Source organism: Electrona antarctica (genome assembly GCF_951216825.1).
Source record: "Electrona antarctica genome assembly, chromosome: 12".
Lineage (NCBI taxonomy): Eukaryota > Metazoa > Chordata > Actinopteri > Myctophiformes > Myctophidae > Electrona > Electrona antarctica.
In genome coordinates this window covers 32,377,480-32,398,577 of record NC_136793.1, presented here as the reverse complement: position 1 = coordinate 32,398,577, position 21,098 = coordinate 32,377,480, and the positions used below count along the sequence as shown (strand labels likewise).

At 39.9% G+C, this 21,098-nt stretch overlaps 1 protein-coding gene across 3 annotated transcripts in view; it reads right to left on the bottom strand.

Moving 5' to 3' along the window:
* Positions 1 to 412: 412 nt before the first annotated feature.
* The window catches only part of LOC306933590 (sodium- and chloride-dependent GABA transporter ine), a 39,873-nt gene continuing 19,187 nt past the window's right edge, over positions 413 to 21,098 (bottom strand). For 2 of the 3 annotated variants that reach the window (XM_079515870.1, XM_079515871.1), the window contains 8 exons: positions 16,079 to 16,182; positions 15,721 to 15,845; positions 13,368 to 13,480; positions 4,906 to 5,046; positions 4,554 to 4,653; positions 4,193 to 4,293; positions 3,181 to 3,348; positions 413 to 2,859 (listed from right to left, as the gene is read on the bottom strand). In XM_079515870.1, coding sequence (XP_079371996.1) covers positions 2,746 to 2,859; positions 3,181 to 3,348; positions 4,193 to 4,293; positions 4,554 to 4,653; positions 4,906 to 5,046; positions 13,368 to 13,480; positions 15,721 to 15,845; positions 16,079 to 16,182 — 966 coding nt within the window. In that variant the 3' untranslated portion in view covers positions 413 to 2,745. The remainder of the gene's footprint in view (positions 2,860 to 3,180; positions 3,349 to 4,192; positions 4,294 to 4,553; positions 4,654 to 4,905; positions 5,047 to 13,367; positions 13,481 to 15,720; positions 15,846 to 16,078; positions 16,183 to 21,098) is intronic. The other variant, XR_013791247.1, reaches the window with a different exon arrangement.

Below are 21,098 nucleotides of genomic sequence, written 5' to 3'. Positions count from 1 at the left end.
CACACACACATACATACATACATACATACATACATACATACCCAGCCGATCGCAGTACTTGCGCGCTCTGCATGCACAAGTAATAAGTGCACTTGCAACCCAACAGGGAGTATGTTAATACAATATAACTTATACAATTGGGGTGGTTGTTTTGGTCTCCCTGCTCTTCTATTGAGACATTTAGATCCTGTGTTTGGTTAGAAATGACCATTGACACGATCCTGTTTCTGGTTTGACATAAATTGTGACCCGAAGGTCAAAATAAAAATGCACCCCAATCAAGCAAGTTGGCAGGCTCTATAGCTCAGTGGTAAAAATGCATCTGCACAGGAGACCTGAGTACAGTCCTGGATGGAACAGGAAATGTACATAGTGCAGCTTTGATTTAATTGAAGAAATGGTAGCACAGATAATTTAAAACATTTTTATTGTAAACTTTTGTTAAAAGGTGAACAATTGGACTCTTGGCCATTGTTCACTTTTAATCCAACGTTGTCAATATTGATCACTGCTGTTCTTACTACTGTGAAAACAAAATCATTAAAGTTTTTGCTCTGAAGTCCAGATAAGAGCTGAAATAAGAATAAAAAAAATAAAAAATAAAAAAATAACAATATATATATATAAAACCAGCCATTGTAGCAATATCCTAGAAATAATAAAACAAAACTATAGGCTAGGCCTAACTTAGCAAATAAAACAATGTTTACAAACAAATCTTTCAATAAATTCCGATGTGACTCGGTGTACAGTACAGATAGGCAGTTTAATGGTTTGTAGCTTCAGTGGTCCTTGGTTGAATATGAGGAAATTGAAGGCTTTCCATTATTGTTAAAAACTTGAGAGAACTGTAAAATCACAACAGCATAATGTGGCTGCTGGGCAGAAACCTTGTAGGCCTATACATTCCATCTTTTTTATATTTATATATGAAAAAGCTCAGCTTAGATATACTATTTTCTGTATTTTTGAAAAATGTTGAAACTTTTTTTTTAACGACAGGTTGAAAGTGGTTAAGTCTGTGTGTGGGTTTTATAAATAGTTCACCAATGAAATGTATTAACAAGAGCTAAACAACAACATTGTATCCATTGAACATTTTTTCCCTCGATTTCTTGAAAAGTAACGGGTTAAAGTAAAGGGTTAAGAAAGACATACAAGGTTTCTGCACTATAGCGATTATAAATGATGTTGCATGTAATAAAACACAATTAAACAGTGGGATATGGATCTCATGAGTGGATGCCCGATTGTTCTACAGTTGTTCTAACAGAGACATCATTACTTTTGAACATAAACCTTTGTTAAGACAAAATAGATAATTATGTTAATAGCTTAATATGGTTAGTCATTTTTGGTCAAAATAGTAATTACAGGTATATTATTCAAAGAATGAGAAAAGCGTAAACAGTGACCTACATTGTATCACTTTTTCTACATTAAATCACCTTCAGATAATCACACGTACCATTCAAAATAATGTGAAACAAAATAAGATACAATAAAATAAAAAAGCTGCTTCTAAACATTTGTAGAATAATCTCATATATCTTTGGGTTGCCTCATCAGTCATCAAGTACTAATTATCTAAAATAACAGTTTTTGATGCCGGGCACATGAAAAATGTTCGACAAATTGCTGCTGGTCAGGTGAAAGCCTTGTATCTAAAGTTTAAAGGGTTTCTTATGTAAAATTCTTGACCATGACAATGTAATATGTCAACTCAAGACATCAAAACATGAAAGTCACATAAAACGAAAATAGTTTTCGGGTACGGTCACACTGCACTCTACCCATGAGGGCGGATTCTGCCAATGCGTTTCAATGGGAATGGAGCTTTTAAAATTTTTTTTTTATAGAAATCTGTAAATGGCAGAAAACTGCTCCATTCCTATTGAAATGTATTGGCAGAATTCAGCCTCATAGTAGAATAAAAGTGCAGTGTGGCCGTGCCCCTAGGCAATTTTCATCTGACAATAGCAGTATGTTGATGAACCACTATACCTCTATATAGCAGAGATTCTTTGTTGCATCATTTGTAAATATTGAAGTGCCATTAGCATTTAATTTCAGTGCAGGTTTTCAGCATATCTGACAAAAGGCACTATTGGTGTAGGAGAGCACTTACAGTAAATAAGGAGAGGCAGGAGAGGCCAAGAGTTTACCAGAACATGACATAAAATAACTCAAATTGTCATGTAACTAATGTATACAAGACCTTGTGTGAAGTCTCCCTCCTTAATAATACAAAATAATTCAATTTAAATTGTGTAAGTAGTGAAGCACCAACGTAGAAAAACACTGGCTGATTACAGAAAGCTTTAACAATGTGTACTAACCGCAATATGGCGGTCATCCAGAATACACAGAACCGTAGTTACATAGTGAACTCAGCCAATAGTGATGGTTGATCATGTAAATTTGACCTTAAGTTTACTGGCCGGTATGGATCTAGTACCTGCGACAGCCTTCGTGACATTTTTCAGTCTGTTACAATCTTGAAAGTGTAAAATAATTACATTGACCATGGTTAACTACTTTTATATTGACACTGATGACGTAATTTCATTGAAGACGAAACATATAAAGCATACAGTATGTGTGTGTGTGTGTGTGTGTGTGTGTGTGTGTGTGTGTGTGTGTGTGTGTGTGTGTGTGTGTGTGTGTGTGTGTGTGTGTGTGTGTGTGTGTGTGTGTGTGTGTGTCACATCACATGTCACATCACATTGGACATTTTATCCTTGGTCACGCCAATGATGTAAATAAGGCTTCTGACTCTGGGTTGTTCTCTTCTTGTTTCTCCAGCAAGTGATCTTTGACATCAAAATCTATTGTGGTAACCATTGCGGTTTTGACTCTCTGTGGGTTAGATAGGATAAAATGCATGAAAAACCTCCTTCCAGGGTTGATTTTATATTTTAGTTTTTTATAGTTCCAATACAGATTGAGGTGCTGCACAGAAGTTATACCTATTGTTAATTTTCACATTGTAATTAAAATATCCAGCTTAGATTATCATGCAAAACTCCAATACTCTACATACAGTATATGAAAGTACAACAAAAAAGCACTTAGCCAGGACACTGTGTAGTTTATGTTTATGTGTAGTTTACCTTATTCTCATTCAATTTCGTTCAATTCAATTCAAAGAGCTAAACGTTTACAAAGCCAAATACTCACCTCAATAAATGAGCCTTTGTTGTTATAGATCTCTTGAATGGCTCCAAGCGGGATCCACACAATGGAAAACAGTGAAATGGCCCAGCCCATCACTTCTGCCCAAACTGGGTATTTATACTTCCCGTAGCGAGCAGGAGTGTACTGGACAATGCTGGCGATGAGGATAGTCTATAGAAGGAATAAATTAACCATATAAGGGTATATTTGTTCATCAAGAATTTCAGTGATCATGTATTAATAGCAGTTTTATATGAAATGACAATAAACTAGATAAAGTGCCCCTCGGGGCACAGGTCTCCACCAGGGCAGGTCAGTTTGTGGCCTCCTGGTGGCGCTATAATGGGCTAATGTGAAAAGGGTGACAATTAGATGATTTGAGGCATTTTGTTCCAAAAATGTGTTTTTTAAAAATCCACCTGTTGGTGGCACTATAACAGGCCAATGTGAAAAGGATGGGATATATTCCTCAGCCTAGTAGAAACGTCTGTGAAAGATTTCACGTAAATTGCACACTGCGTTCATGATTTGAGGCATTTTGTTCCAAAAATGTGTTTTGCAAAAATCCACCTGTTGGTGGCGCTATAACAGGCCAATGTGAAAAGGGTGGGATATATTCCTCAGCCTATTAGGAAAGTGCGTGAAAGATTTCACGTAAATTGCACGCTGCGTTCATGATTTGAGGCTTTTTGTTCAAAACGGGCCAATCCTGCAAACTTTGAAAGGCAATGCTATAACAGGCCGCTCTGGAAAATTTGGGGCAGAGGTTCATTGTTGGCATCCAGGGAGTGTGTGTGCAAAATTTGGCATCAACCGGGTTAACGGTGCCGGAGATTAGCTGTTAACGGACGGACACACGGACACACACACACACACACACACACACACACACACACACACACACACACACACACACACACACACACACACACACACACACACACACACACACACACAGAATTAAGTAAAATGCATAGCTTGTATCATCCATGTCAGATCCCATGTACCCACTCACCAGCACCAGCAGGGGAGAGAACACCAACCAACAGAGGCGGAAGTACACATTAGGAGGCCTTCCGAGCATCCTCTTTATCATAATTGAGATATTTTGTATTCCTGAGGGGAGAAGGATGCACTTATAAAAAGGTCATACTTAAAATACTTAATAAAGACCATTTCATTTAATTTCAACACTTGTGTGTTGGAGAGGAATTGTTTTATTGCAATATAGGATATTGCAATAAAAAAAATGATATTCACTGTTCATACACATAATGAATATGTGACAATTAGTCTTTTAATATTTGAGTATTCATTCTAGACTAATCTTATGCAAGAAATTGCATTAAATGTTAAAGAAAACAACAACTTCCTACCAAAAATCCAGCAGAATGCTAGAACTTCAAAGAAAGCCAGGAACATGAGGGAGACCACAGCTGTGTAGTGGTCCATTAGTTGGAACACATATATGCCCCCCTGGTTGAAAATAGAAAGGCAAGGGCTCAGCATCCCAATATGAACAGGACAAACCAGGTTGAACTGTGTTCAAAAGGGCAAACACTAAAGCCTAATTTATACTCAATCGCACAATGGTGTCACTCACCGAAAATAAGTTATTCTCGGCAAGCAATACTGTTGTGCAATGAATAAATCAAGCATAACATTCAAACTGTGTACTCAGTTTTGTCTGGCTGACCTGTCAGCAGGTCTTCACTGGTTGCCACTTACCTTAGTAATGTGTGGAATCCCCAGGAGAAAGCCAATTAAGCATACAACCAGGACAACCCACTCTTGTCTCTTTAGGAAATGTAGGGCCTTGCCACCAAAACCATCCATGATGAATGTCACAGCCACCTCCACCATGGCAAACTGTGGCACAGAGATTTGGCTATTACTGTATATCAGTACTTAATTTAATACTTGAGCAGTTAAGTAGCATGTGCCATACTAGTGTGGATTTGATCATAAACTCATACCGAACCTGAGCCATGTCATACTCTACAATAGACAAGGCAAGGTATGGACAAATAATTGTATATCACATTTCAAACAAAAAATACAATTGCCTTTGTGTTATTAGGCAGTATAGGTGAGGGCATATATGAAAAAAAGGCACCTTACCCTAAAAAAATTGCAACAGAAGGTTTCTCAACTGTTTTGTGTAGTATTAGGTGTCCTTAATAACATACTAAAAGTTTACCAAAGTTTGACCATGCGAAAGGTGTTATTTTCAAGATGGCGTCCAAGATGGCCAAAGAATCATTAAAATAGCCTAACTCCTTCATTATTTATCGTAGACAAGTATTTTTTGTGTCTAACTCTATGTTTTTGAGGCCTGTGAATCCATTGGACTTGTCAAAATGGCAGAGATAGAATCAGATCATTGTGAAATCCAATATTTTATATTTGACTCTATTAAAACTCTGAAATGGACACCCATTTCAAGTTAAAAGGATATACCCAGGGGGCAAAGGGGGTTGACCTGCATTTGTCATAACATACAAAGTTGTCCACCAGAAATAATATCTATGACCCCCTAGGATCACAACCTATATGGACAAATCGGTCAATTTTGTTGCGAAAGTCCAATAATGGCCGCCCCCAATATTAGCCCCTATTAGTTATAATGGGGGGTGAATAGGGCAACATTTTAAACTGAGAGATATTTCCACGAAACTTCTCAGGTTGATCAATGATATGAATACGAACATTCTTTGTATTGCAAGTTTCCATGAAATCCAATATGGCCGCCACAATATGGCCGCCACAATATTAGCACCAAGAAAATAGGTTTTGGATCTAACTTCTGAACCAGATGAGCTAGAAATGCAAACTCGGTGTCTATTTCATGGTTTCTGACCATGAGAGACTCAATGGAATACCTATTTTTATTATTGGGTGTGTCTGGACCCTTATTGTGCATATTTACAAGATGGTGGCTACCCGAAATAGTGCTTTACCATGATTTCTACCATGATTGTTGACTGTTTTGGCAAACACAAGCAATATTAATCCATTGGCTAAGATTCATGGCACAGAAGGAACATATTTTCTTGAGCTTGCATATTGTCAAAATGGCTGCAAACATGAAAAAGAAAAGAGACATTACATTTCCTGTCAGATCCTATTACCCAGGATCAAAGGTTGTCCACCAGAAATATCTATGACCCAATAGAATCACAACCTATATGGACACACCGGTCAATTTCTTTGCTGGAAATCCAATATGGCCACCACAATATTAACCCCCTTTAGCCTATAATGCGGGTGAATAGGGCAACATTTTTAACTGAGGGATATTTCCACGAAACTTCACAGGTTGATCAATGATATGAATACCATAATGGTTTGTATTGGAAGTTTCCATGATATCCAATATGGCCACCACAATACTAGCACCCAGAAAATAGGTTTGGCTCTAAATTCTGAACCAGATGAGCTATAAATACAAACTCGTGGTTTCTAACCACGAGAGATATATACTGTAAATATTTTAGCCATAATTTCCCTCTATTAAGTATTATTGTTCTGGGGTGTTTCTTTGCAGAAAGACATCCCTCTGGCTGTATTTTGGTTTTGTTCTACTGTTTCTGTTGGCATTTCCTCTGTTTATGTTGACAATCATCCCTGGCAGGGACGTGCATCGCCAAGCCGGACATCCCTTCACTGAGTATGGATGGTCTCTCAGTGATGGTCCCCTGTCCATCTAGAGCCAGCCTGGCCTATGCCAGAAAATCTGTTCATGTGCCAGGGACTGGAGACAAGATGCAGCAGGAGCTTCACTCCATTCCTGACTGGGGATGCATCACCATTATCTTGGACTCTGGCTGGCATCCTGTCATGAAAGGACGCGATGAGAGAGATCAATGTCCCTGGACAGCCAAACTTGCCAGGGATCTGCCACAGGCCCTCATGATTGACTGTGTGAATGGCCTTGGTGAGGTCGACAAACACCATATAGAGACCCTTCTGCTCTCTGCACTTTTCTTGCAGCTGGCAAATGGAAAAGATCATGTTACAGGTACCTCTGCCTCCGTGGAAACCACATTGGGATCCAGGGACAACATTCTCAGCATGGCTGATTAGCCGGTTGAGGATGATTCTTGCTAAGATCTTTACTGTGATGTTCAGGACTCAGGAGGGCTATACCATGATGGTTATCGCAGTATGCCCTGTCCCCTTTCCTCTTGTAAACATGCACTATGGATGCGTCCTTGAAGTCTGGAGGGACTTCCCCCTATCCAGATTACCTGGTACAGGTGCCATGCCTCCATTCTTGTAGATATCTGCAGGCAACCCATCACCTCCTGGTGCCTTTCCAGAAGTGGGTTGTTGGAGTGCTTTCACTGTCTCTGCACTGGTGGGGGGGGTCAGCCAGATCAGCTTTGATTGGCAGCTGGGGTATCGTGGCAATATCCTCTTTGGAAATTGAGGACTCTCAACACCTCACTGAAGTGCTCTTCCCAGTGTGCTAGGATGTCACTCTTGTCAGTGAGCAGGACACTTGTCAGAGGAGTGGACTGGAGTTGAGCCAGTGGTTTTGGGCCCATAAAGAGCACACAGAATGATGCATGCATCTGAGACATTCCCAGTCAGGAATGGAGTGAAGCTCCTGCTGCATCTTGTCTCCAGTCCCTGGCACATGAACAGATTTTCTGGCAGCCTTTGATACAGCTACATGATATTGTCTTGTTCATTGACATAGGCCAGGCTGGCTCTGTAGATGGACAGGGGACTGCATTCCCGTCACTGAGAGACCATCCATACTCAGTGATGCACGTCCCTGCCAGGGATGATTGTCAACATAAACAGAGGCAATTCCAACAAACAGTAGAACAAAACCAAAATACAGCCAGAGGGATGTCTTTCTGCAAAGAAACACCCCAGAACAATAATATCTTTCGTGGTTAGAAACCATGAGTTTGTATTTATAGCTCATCTGGTTCAGAAGCCAAACCTATTTTCTGGGTGCTAGTATTGTGGTGGCCATATTGGATATCATGGAAACTTCCAATACAAACCATTATGGTATTCATATCATTGATCAACCTGTGAAGTTTCGTGGAAATATCCCTCAGTTAAAAATGTTGCCCTATTCACCTGCATTATAGGCTAATGGGGGCTAATATTGTGGTGGCCATATTGCATTTCCAGCAAAGAAATTGACCGGTGTGTCCATATAGGTTGTGATTCTATTGGGTCATAGATATTTCTGGTGGTCAACCTTTGATGTTATGGCAAATGCAGGTATCCAAAAAGGGGTGGTTTGCCCCCCTGGGTAATAGGATCTGACAGGAAATGTAATGTCTCTTTTCTTTTTCATGTTTGCAGCCATTTTGACAATATGCAAGCTCAAGAAAATATATTCCTTCTGTGCCATGAATCTTAGCCAATGGATTAATATTGCTTGTGTTTGCCAAAACAGTCAACAATCATGGTAGAAATCATGGTAAAGCACTATTTCGGGTAGCCACCATCTTGTAAATATGCACAATAAGGGTCCAGACACACCCAATAATAAAAATAGGTATTCCATTGAGTCTCTCATGGTCAGAAACCATGAAATAGAACGGTGTAGTATGAAAAAAGCAAAAAAAAAAATAGGGGTTAGCGGTACTGAGCCTTCACGTGGCGGCCCTGTTTTGACTAATTTCACAGTACCACACAGTAATAATGCATTTATTCCTTAAGTAAATTGTTGAAAGCTTCAACATAATTTGAATTACAAGTAAAATCACCAATGATGGGCATTATGGCACGTGGAAAAAGGATAAATGTAAATTTATATTGGAAAGCGTTCATTTTGAACCTTTAAAACCACTTATAACCACCTTATAACCACTTTTTCAAATACACTAGTTATTATAATCATAACTCTAATTTATATAAGCTAATTGGATTCCTACATAACTAAAACATAGGGTTAGACACCAAAATTACTTGTCTAGGATGAATAATGGATGAGTAATGGTCTTTTAAGAACTGGCGGCGGCCATCTTGAAAATGACACCTTTCGCATGGTCAAACTTTGGTAAACTTTTAGTATGTTATTAAGGACACCTAATACTACACAAAACAGTTGAGAAACCTTCTGTTGCAATTTTTTTAGGGTCAAACCATAATTGCACCTGTCTAGTAGGCAATGCCTGAATGATGCACGTTCGGCACACATCCTCCGCTTATGCAAAACCTGTAGTCATTATTATCATAGTACTTCGAGGCCAGCCTATGACAGTACTGTGAAGTCATTGTGGCATCAGGGAGTTCTCTTTATTTAGATTTTTACTTCATCCAAAATAGTCTCCTAATTAACTTACAGTGAAACAGTTCTCTTTTATCACAAATTAACGCAAACAAAGCAGTTTCTGCCAATATATAAAATCACAATCTCAGCCCTTTTCTTTTCTTCCTGGCGTATGGCCAGTTTTGTCCTAACAAACATTTAGGGCTATATCTTGCGCCACCCCTTAACCATTATCCCTAAACGTATTTGCCATTTTTTTACTATTTTAAAAAACCTTTTAAAATAGTTCAAATATCTGATCTACATGCTCACAACGTGTAGATGTAGATGTAGATGTAGATGTAGATGTAGATGTAGATGATAATGGTACCCCAACTTTCAGCAGCTGTCACAAAGTTTCCCAAGGGAGTTGGGTTGGAACAAATTTATGTGTGATTGTAGACACCTTTATGAAGAAAGCTGCAGATTTGCCACAACTTAAGCTAACTTTACCTAACTATAGGAAGAAGTTACGTTTAAAATGTTCAACTTCCTGGAATGGAAGCTTATTGCAGGCGAGAGTGCAATAAGCGTTTAACCAATTTGCCATTGAGGTTAACTGACTCAATACTAACCTCAAGTGATGTGTCACTGACCTAACAGTTGCTTCATCACATTCAGCAATCTCATTGGATGCCACCTGGCACCTGTCAGAGCCATCTAATAGAAGATTGCGATATTGAGGGGGCAGAAAACAGCCCGGTCACGTGGTTCATGTACTCGCGCGAGCCCATAGACTCCAATGCATTCCGCAAACTTCCGGTTGTCCCCATTCAATACTTCCGGTTGTCCCCATTCAATAGAAGTCTATGTAGAAGAGCCGCCATTGGACTGGCCCCATGAAGTGAACGGAGTTTGCGTAACTCTGTCTTACTCTATGGCTCTGGCACCTGTTGGACGCATGCAAGACTGCCACAGAATAGGAATGTGTGGTACCCTCTGAATCTACTTGATTGAATAGTTTGAATAGTTTATTTCGGTACTTACATTTTCATGTTTAAAAGACAGTTGTGTTACATGATCAGGTTTAGCACCAAAAAGGTGTAGGCTGAAGCCAAAGCTTATTATGCCTACCCTTTAACTTGCATAAGGAGCATAATATTCAAATGTAAATACTCATTTTAGAGATTGCGTCCTCAGAATGTGTCATCAGAATGTGTGGACAGAATGCGTTCTTACACTGTCTGTGGCATTGCAGATTTTCTTTCAACTTCAAAGTGTAATATAACATGAATACAGCTGTTTCTTTATATTAGCAGAATTTACATTATTCCCATTTCTAATGTGCTAAAAGTGTGATTTTGAAACCATGCAATTAAACAGAATAGGAAGAGAAATAAAATACCATTATGCATTCGCCACTCATGGAGCACAGAAACAACAGTGTCATCATGACTGAGACTTTGTGCCTCATTCCTGGTCTAGGTTTTGTATTCCTATGTGTATTATGTTTCCTGGATTAGTTTTCTTACTTATCGTTTCCTGTCTGCCCAGACAATCCTCATTGTTGTGTGCTGTGTCAAGTTTATGTTAGAGAGCGCCTTTGTTCACCTGTGTCTTAGGTTTTGATCTCCTCCTGTCTTTCTGCACATTTTGGGTCCTCACCACACCAATGTGTAACAAACAGTAAAAGAGGATTGGTGGCGGAAGTGAACGGAACACTACACCACCAAGATACCCATGTACCTCTAAATACTTCCTTAATGTCAACGAAGAGGGAGTTCAACAAACCATGTGCAACCCAGATTCGACAAACAAGGGACTAAAATAATTTCGCTCCTATGCCACCAAAATTATGGAACGCCCTACGCTAGCTATCCCCTCCTACAGGTTTAATGTTTGTTTTTAGTTCAATGTTTGTTTTAAAAACGCCATTGACAATGAAGGGAAAATCATCTTGTCCCTAACACAAACATTTAATGCCATTAACAATAAAGAGAATTTAATGTTTGTTTTACATCACCACATGAAGAGTCACTTTTACATCACCTAATCATCATAGCAACATGAGTTAGACTTTAATATATTAGCACCCCTCACTTCACACAGGTGTGATTTTTATTTTTATTTGTAAACCAGTGTAATGCTTTATCAGTGTGTCGTCAACAGTCTTTGTATTGAGTTGTGCTTTCATGTGAAATGTACCCATTCTGCAAAATGTTATTAAATACTTCAATCAATCAAACATAATTTGGACTTATATCATCATGTGCATATAGCTATACCACTCTATGTAACACAAAAGGTTACATAAAGAAATTGTTGAATTACACCACCATTCTAAGTAACAACAGTGTAGTGAAGTAGATAAGGTCCAAAGATGTGGGGTGAAATAATGGATAGAATAGATGCTGTGTGGATTGAGTAGCCTATACCTTATTTAGAAATAAGAGAAGGAGGGTCTGGTGTAGAATGTCTTGGTGGCGGTGTGGTGGGGGAGCTTGATATGGGAACAGTCATGAGCAACAACCCTAACCCTCTATAGCAGCAGGGACTCTGAGGATATTGTGTTTGGTGACGTTGATGGCAGCAATGCTCTTGTGTCACACTGTACTTAGTTGAAATTGCTGTTATAGCTTTACTGCAAACAGCCTGTAGAGGGCAGCAGAGGAGCCTACTTTCAGGATTGTCTCAAACTGTACAGTAATTATGGGGACCAGACACATTGCTCTTCAGTTCCCTGGAATTTTCTACAATCCATTGTTTAAGTTAGAGGCAAAATGTTTGAGAACAACAATTAGTTATCAAGCAGTTGCAATGTGAGAAATGTTATGTTTATAGTATTTTCTTGAAATTTGTGAGCAGTACAATGTGCAATACTGGTGATGGTTGACCAGTAAGGTGGCGCTGTTAATAAGTGCAGTGTTTGTATTCTGTGTAAGTATGCCTTTATTCATTTTTACATATTTGTTTTGTCATCCAGATTTCCAATGGTTTAACACATTTTACCAAAGCTATGATTTGAGGAAGGAGGAGGAGTATATTATTGAAAGTCACCAATTACAATAATACAGGGATATTATTGTAATTGGTGACTTTCAATAATATACTAGGAATGTTCTACAGAAGTACTGCACCTTTAAGTCACATGACTGGGTTCTTCACAGCTGCTATCTGATGAATGATTACTATATACAATTTGATTGGTTGTCTAAACCTACTGTTGTGTATTTAATGAATGTCAGCCTATTCTCAAACTATGCCTGAAGAAGGCCGAAACGTTGCTATATGACTCTTTAAAATAAAGTTCTTGAACCAGAAAGTGGCAGTGTGTGGGTCTCTCCTCCTTCCTCATAACGTTTGCTGTACTGCCAGGACCCATATGCACCTGCTATAAAACTGAACCGGGTGTGCGGAAGTCATCCCTCGAACCAAAGCTATGATTAAACTTGTCAGTAGAAGTGTATAGTCTCCAAATCAATGTTTTGTTCTTTTTTTTGTTAGGAGAGTTTTTGTTGGGAGAGTGTAGAAAGACAGGATGTTGAGGGTGGAAAGGGGAACAACATGTAACATATGTCTCTGACCAGAATTAAGACGGCAACGTTGCAACTATATGTGGTCAATACACTATCCGGTTATCCATCAGTGTGTTATCTCTGTGTGTGTCTTAATTTCCACAGTAAAGCTCCACACCTAATCTTGTATACTGCTAGGGCCTGCCAATCAGCAAATTTCTTGAGCACGCCAACAACATTGAGCTATATTATAACTGGAGAGGGCACCGAAAATCCCCACCCACTGATTTCAATGAACGTTGCTCACCCAGAGCATACTGCCCTGGAAGTACAAGCTCCTTTCAGATTTGTGTCAGTCTCCTTTTATAGTTTAGACTAGAGTGCCAACTCTTATTTTCTGCATGACAAAGAGACATGGAGCTACAGAGATAGAAAATAGAGATGTTTCATACCTGACTATCCAGACCCAGACAAAGAAGCATGAAGAAGAAGAGGGGGGCCCACAGTTGCGAGACAGGCATGGTTGAGAAGACTTCAGGGTATATGACAAAGACTAAGCCAGGGCCTGAAATAGACAAGGATAATTTAATAATGCACCACAAATGCAATGAAAGACACACGAGAACAAACAAACAACCTGTCACCTGGCACATGTGCTGAGACACCACAGCAAAAGACACAATGTGGAGCTCTTCAACCCATGAATAATGAATGGTTAGGCCAACTTGAGGAAGGCAGAAGAGAAATGGAACAAAGGACACCTTTTACTTAATAATTAAGAATTTCATCCACACATTGCTCTAGCAAGTTTTGCCCACAGATAAATGTTTTAAAACCTTGGAATTAAATAAGTTAAAATAACTTTGACCATATATTTTCTATACATATTATTAGAAACAACTGGTGACAGGCACAACTATCTCTGCCCCCTTAAACAGAACTAATACTACAGTAATGCAAGTGAGCACTTGCTTTTCTCCTAGGTGGTGACGTGGGCCAAACCTGGCTTACTTTAACCCACTAGCGTCAGACCCAGCTCTGCAAGTCATGCCTCACCCTTGAGATTTGCATACCATTGCAGGATTAAGAAAGGGCCCAGTAAAATGGCTGTGTGCATAGACATATATAAAGGCTAGATGACGCAAGGCAGAGTCTCCACCATCGTTCACCGGCGTCCGGCCATCTTGCTACTGTGAACTTTTCTGGTACATTCTATGGTAGCTGGTGATCTGCTCAAACAAAAATACTCGCTGAAATCTTGACGGATTCACAAAGGGAGGCATACTTTGGTTAGACATAGCAACATGGTGAGGGGTGCGTTAAGGGTTGGTCTAACCAAAAGCATGCACCCATTACGTTATCAACGTGGCTATTTACAAATGGTTTGGTTTATTACAAACGTTATCAACATGGCTATGATTCAGGATGCTTATCTGCTTAATGTTATTTTTATATAAAAGTCCATTATAAGCATGCTGACGTCTCTCACATTTATAACAAACCAAAACGAAAATCGGTTGAAAATTGAGCAAGTCATGGTTATTTAAGTGCAGATTCAGACTATGGTCCCAGGTGCGCACTCGGGACCACTTAGCGTCGTAATGTAAATGCTGCATACCGTTCCCGGGAGCGGATCACCCAACCATTCCCGAGACTGCATCGGGACTGATTGAAGTGTACTCGGATACGGATCGCTGCAATGTGAAAGCCACCATTACAGTTGAATGAAGTGTACTCGGGTGCATCATCAAGGCCAATGTGAATCATGGCCAGTGGGGACCAGGCAATCATATCCGGGAACAGTTCGAATTAATCAATCAGACTCAGTGTGAATCTGCCCTAAAAAGTATATGCCCCATAAACACAATGTTATGAGTGGGCGAACTACCTGTAGCAAGATGGTCGCCATGTGACGACATCGCTCTCCATTGGCCAGTAGCGCGAGGCCGCGAGCGAGCCATCTAGCCTTCTATGGCTGTGTGACCCCCCCCCCCCACGCCTCCCTTGGTGTGGTACCTAAGAGGAGGGCTTTTCAACTGGTGGTCTGTGGACCACTGGTGGTCCATGAAGTTATTGCATGTGTACATTATGCATTTAATGTAGGAAAGTGGGACAGGCATGCATTAATGACGATAAAGAAAACCCTCTCGTGTAATATTGCTTAATTCAGTCTTCAGCCATTGATCACACCTGCTGTCAGCTGGTAATGTGTCAAAATCAAATGACTGACAGCTGTCACAGTTTGGTACAGACTGCGACTGCCATGTTCAAAATTCACATGTGTGTATGTGGCAGCTCCGCCCACAGAGGTTGTCGTATTTAAAAAAAGATATAATGAGGGGGAGGTGCGTGTGTGCGTGCGATAGTTATACGTCACACTATCAGTGTTTATTTCATTGGCCCGTTTGACTGTCAAGGGTTCAGCCTCCAGGAAGAAACCCTAAATACAAAGGGAATATACCATTGCACATAAGAACGACTCCAGGGGGTCTAATGAAGTACTGTCACCTCATAAACACATGAAAAACTGTGGCACTCCATCTTTAAATTATGGCCCAAATCGATTTTGACGTTTGACCTCAACCAAGTTACTTCCAACATTTTAACAGGTGTTTCTCTTACAGTAGTTCTACAGTATATTCTGGTCTGCTTGTATGCTCTTCTTTGGCAGGTCCTTTTGTATGTCAAACTGATATGCATAAATGGCAGAGAGAACTATTCCATGACCCTGTCTTGTTCCTTTGTTCAATACAAAGGCAAACAGAAAAGATAATAAATAAACCCCAGGAAGCACAAAGCCCTTACCATCTGTAGCTATGTTGTCCACAGGGAGGTTATGGATATGAGCCATGTAACCAATTGCTGAGAAGATGACAAAGCCCGCCAAGACACTAGTGGCTGAGTTAGTTAGGGATACAATTAAAGTGTCCCTGAAGAAAAAAAATGAAAAAGTAAACAATGATTTCCCATGACCACCGAACTCACAATAAAACACATAAAGTCCACTTGTTCCCAGAACTGCCATTTTAAAACAATTTGGTTGCCACTGACATGTAAACAAACAGGCAATTGGATAGAATTCTTTGTTGCCTATCATAATGTCTTGGAGCAATACAAATACAAACATTGTAAACAGTTATACATAGAAATACAAAATCATTACCTGAGGATGTTGTTGTTAAACTTGTTGTAACTGGACATCGAAATCATGCTGCCAAATCCTATTCCAAGGGAGTTGAAAACTTGGGCAGCAGCATTAACCCATACCTATGTTGATAAGACACAAAGTAAGAGATATTTGTAGTTACTGAAAGTCTAAAGTGCAGTTCACTTTTTTAGATTTAGCTCTACTTTGTTGTGCTAGATATCATGTTGTGTCACACACCTTGAAAGGGTATCTTGAAAGACACCGGAGCATAATCATTAATTATTTTAAGTGCCGTATACGTAACTTAAAAAACTTAACATTACTGCCAACCATTTTTCAAAGCTAAATTATATATATATTTTTAATATTGGAATAATTATCCAATTTCCCAACATTTTTATTTATTCATAAAATGTGTGTCTCTGGCATGACCATTTGAATAAAGTTAGGTTAAATATTAATAAACTGAAATTATATAACAGGTTGTTTAGAGGAAGCAATCTGATTGGTTGGAGCAGCCATTTAGCCGTGCTTAAACGAGCATGATGGATCACATGGTTATGTGATCCATCATGCTCGTACCCAATATAAAAAATCACACCCGTGTGAAGTGAAGGTCGCTCTTATCATCATACATCATCTACATCACATTCCGTGCTCAGCCAATCAAATCATCACAAATGTCATTCCGGCCAATCACAATTTGCATCTTCACTTTTATGTCCTCACTTTTGTCTTCAATGTTTGTCTTTACACAAACGGTGGGCATATGAGGGGCTAGCGCCCATCAAAAATCGCTGTGATGAGTCTCGCTGCTCTCCCAGAGCAGAGCTCTCTGGGTGGCTAGGCTAGGGATTTTCTTGGTACATTTTCAGTCATAGTGGCTCCAACCCGGTCTCACCCAAACAAATACTTGCGTGCCATTAATGACGGTAAAGCATACCCTCTTATGTAATATTGCTTAATTAAACTACTGGATTCCTGCATGGTAGGAAAACACAGTTTGAACATTAACTAAATATGGCCTATTACAGGCACCTCTTCTTCTTTGTATCATCATGTGTTAATTCGTTTTCAGTGTCTCTCTCAATAATGCAATTATGTCTCTGTCCCTGAACTTCTGGTTCAGGGCTTTTTCACTATTCGCCAATAGAAGGCTATGTAGAACTTAGAAGACCTGGCCTCTCCTTAAATGACTCTGGTGTGTCCTGAACTGCAGTAATGGTGAAAGCCCCCCTTCCCCGAGCAAAGAACAGCGGACTCCCTGCTCGGCAGCAGCTGTGATTTGTGTTGTGGTTGCTTCATCATTTATGTCCTTTGTACATGCAGGTTTATAGATTAAATTTGGATTGATACATTTAACAAGAACAGACAAGACATTTGACATTTGCTTATAAGTAAGGCAGGCAGGCAGTGCTGAACAAAAGTTTAGCACTGCATGACATTCCGTGCTCATACTGTACCATTGAAGCATACTCCTGGCCAGCGCTATGACTCAGACATGTACATAAACAAACCCAATAATCCACCCATATAGGCATGTCAATATAACTCAGATGGTTGTCCATCCGGTTAAACCATATGCCCACTACAAGGAATTGGGCTAAGGGGTGCCCCGCCCTGCACATAGAAACACACAGACAGACACACACATTAAAACCTGGGAGCTGACCTGTCTTATACTGTTGGCCACTAAGCAGCTCCACTGGAGCAGTTGGGGGTTCAGTGCCTTGCTCAAGGGCATTTCAGCGGTGTTGGGTGAGTGATGACCAATCACTTCCCGACCCAGATTTTTCCTGCCCGTCCGGGGAATCGAACCGGCAACCTTTCGGCAACAAGGGCGCTCCTCTAACTCTTAGGCCACCGGTGCCCAATTAGTACTAAATTAGTGCCTAAAAGTACCCACTCCAGGGTGGGTCTGAGCTGGGCTAAGCGGGGCCACATCATAATGCCTGATCAATAGATTATATTGTATTACAATAAATCACTCTATTTTAGTGAATTATAATTATCATAGTTGTAATACATTATAATACTTTATATTGTATTATAATCACAGTTATAATCCATTATAGTGTATTATCATAGTTGTAATACATCATTATAGTTTATATTGTATTTTAATTATCACAGTTGTAATATATTATAATCATTTACATTGTATTATAATCACAGTTATAAGGGTCCATTTGGTTACTCGTCTCCTGTGCACTCATCTACATTACATTGTTAGGCAAGAAACAATGATCTCCAACTCCTAAGGGGGCGTTGATTCCCCCAAGGGGAGGAGGGGGTACTTTATTTGAATGGAAACGGTAGATATGTTGATGCGGTGTGGTGTGGTGTGGTGTGGTGTGGTGTGGTGTGGTGTGGTGTGGTGCTAAAGCTGTAGTCGAAATCAGGCTAAAGTGACTAGGGGGTCAAGATGGTCCAATTAAGGGGTCAATGACCCACTTTGACCGCCTTGGCGGGCCTGCATATGCCCATATGCCAACTGTATTAAACTGTAAATATAAATATGGTCATATTCTGATGACACCAGGGCTCTTCATATATGGGCATAAAGAGACAAGGACTGACTGACTGATACAGAGATCTCCATAAAAGGGACACAGGTAGACAGATACAGAGATATCCATATATGGGCACAAAAGGGACACAACGGGGACTCTGACAAAGCCCCTGACACTGCCATCGCCTGGTGGTAAAATCTGAGAATGCAATACTTCCGGCAGACTTCTGAGTGCCTGATCTAGTTATTACATAATTGTCTGATGTAATTATTTGAGCTAATCACAATTATTTTTGCATAACCATTACAAAAAATCTATTCAACTGTCATCATAAAAATAGCTGGGTGAAATAAACAGAAATATTATAATTCCATAAGTTCCATTATTATCGTCCACCCTCTTCCACTCTCAACCCGATTTCGGGCATCTGGGGCAAGAAACAAATATACGTTGAAATTAATAAATAATATGTAACCTGTTTTTTAACATTAGCTATTTATTTTTGTTATTGTCATTGTCATTGTCAGTCTTATTTCAACAATAGGCTTTGTATAGGCTATTTGTTGAAATATAGTATTGATCTTTTTTTTTGGAGTGGATCCTCACAAACAGCCTACCTATTGGCTTATTAACTATTAACTGTGACGACACCTACAGTATTTAGTTCTGACCTATTTAAGTATTCCAATGCTATACCCATGTAACTTGAGGAAGCCCGGAGGGGCGAAACGTTGTTTGGTTGAAATAAAGAGAGGACGGGGAGCAAACATATCGTGTGCGGACACTCCCCATTTTTGTCTCCACCCAGGCCGAAGGCATGGGGAGAGAGTATGTTTTGCACTCCGTCCGTGTAATCTCCGGCACCGTTAACCCGGTCGATGCCAAACTTTGCACACACACTCCCTGGATGCCAACGATGAACCTCTGCCCCACATTTTCCAGAACGGCCTGTTATAGCGCCACCATGAGGCAGCTTTTGTAAAACACATTTTTTTATATTACTCCTCCAGATTCTGTCCAAAAATCTCACAAATCGTTACACAGTATCTCTATGGTCATGTGCTCAAGTCGGATCTGTCCGATATTTCATATTCCATCCTAATTGGCTATAATTGGCTTTCACAGTTTGCAAGATTGCCCCGTTTTGAACAAAAGCGTGAACGCAGCATGCAATTTACGTGAAATCTTTCACACATTTTCTTACTAGGCTGAGGAATATATCCCACCCTTTTCACATTGACCTGTTATAGCGCCACCAACAGGTTAATTTTTGCAAAATGCCTTAAATCATCCAATTGCCATCAAAGGCGTATGAAGAAATGGCACCCTTTTCACATTGGCCTATTATAGCGCCACCAGGAGGCCACAACCTGACCTGCCCTGGTGGAGACCTGTGCCCCGAGGGGCACTTTTTCTAGTTTCTTCTGTTTTGGCCATAGCACATTATTTATTTTGGTTATTGTTAAAGGTCATTGTCAGTCTTTTCTTATTTCAACAATAGGCTTTGTATAAGCTATTTGATTTATTTTTTCCTGTGCATGTTTTTGTTTACAAAGCTTAAAAGGCAAACAGAAACATACTTTTAATGATGTTATAATGTTCAAAAGGACATGCACAGTACTTTCTTTAGAATTTTTCCTTTTGCTATGTGTAGGAGAGGAGAGGTACAGTTCCATCTGACGCCACAGTGATCTGACGTGCGTGTGCGTCGGCTACAATGCTTCTGACGCACATGCGTTAATGTACCCTATGTTCATGCAAGAGAGCCAATAAAAACATTTGAAGTGTTCAAAGTCGGCATATTGACATTTAAGATGGGTTATTGATTCATGGCATCAACTCATGCATTGAGTAACATGCAAGAAAACATTCCACCTTAAAAGTTGTCAGTAGCTGCCAGTAGCCTTGGGCTCAGAGACACATGCGCTTCAGCCAACGCACATGGTGATGAGTCGGACACTTCCCGTTCTGATATTCCAAATCACGCGTCGTTAAAGGACCACTTCACCACTTTTCAACTTCTCTTCCTATAATTGGTCCTAACTAATGTTCATGATAAAATACCATTTTTTCCTACTCAGTCTGTGTCTCATAGGAAGGCTGTGGGCAGTTCAGAAACCCGTCCACCAGTGACATCATCGGTGGTGAATCCAAGCTAATAGAAACGGCAGGCTTTATTTTCCTGAAAAGTTGCAATGCAAAAGTTGAAGCCATCATTCTCACGATAATAAAAATCTAAATATATTTTAAAACAAATCTTGTTTAAAAAAAAATGCTGCCCAAAGCCCTCCTATGAGACACAGACTGAGTAGGAAAAAATGGTGGTGATCATGAACAATTATATGAAGAGATGTTGAAAAGTGGTGAAGTGGTCCTTTAACATGCAGGAATAGGACGCTCCACCTCTTTTCTCCTATAATAGAAGTGAACAGAACGGGGAAGCTGCCATGTCTGACGTGTCTGAACTTGCGTATGTGTCTGGGCCCTTTGTGTGGCCCTGAACTTGTTTTTCCTGACAGCAT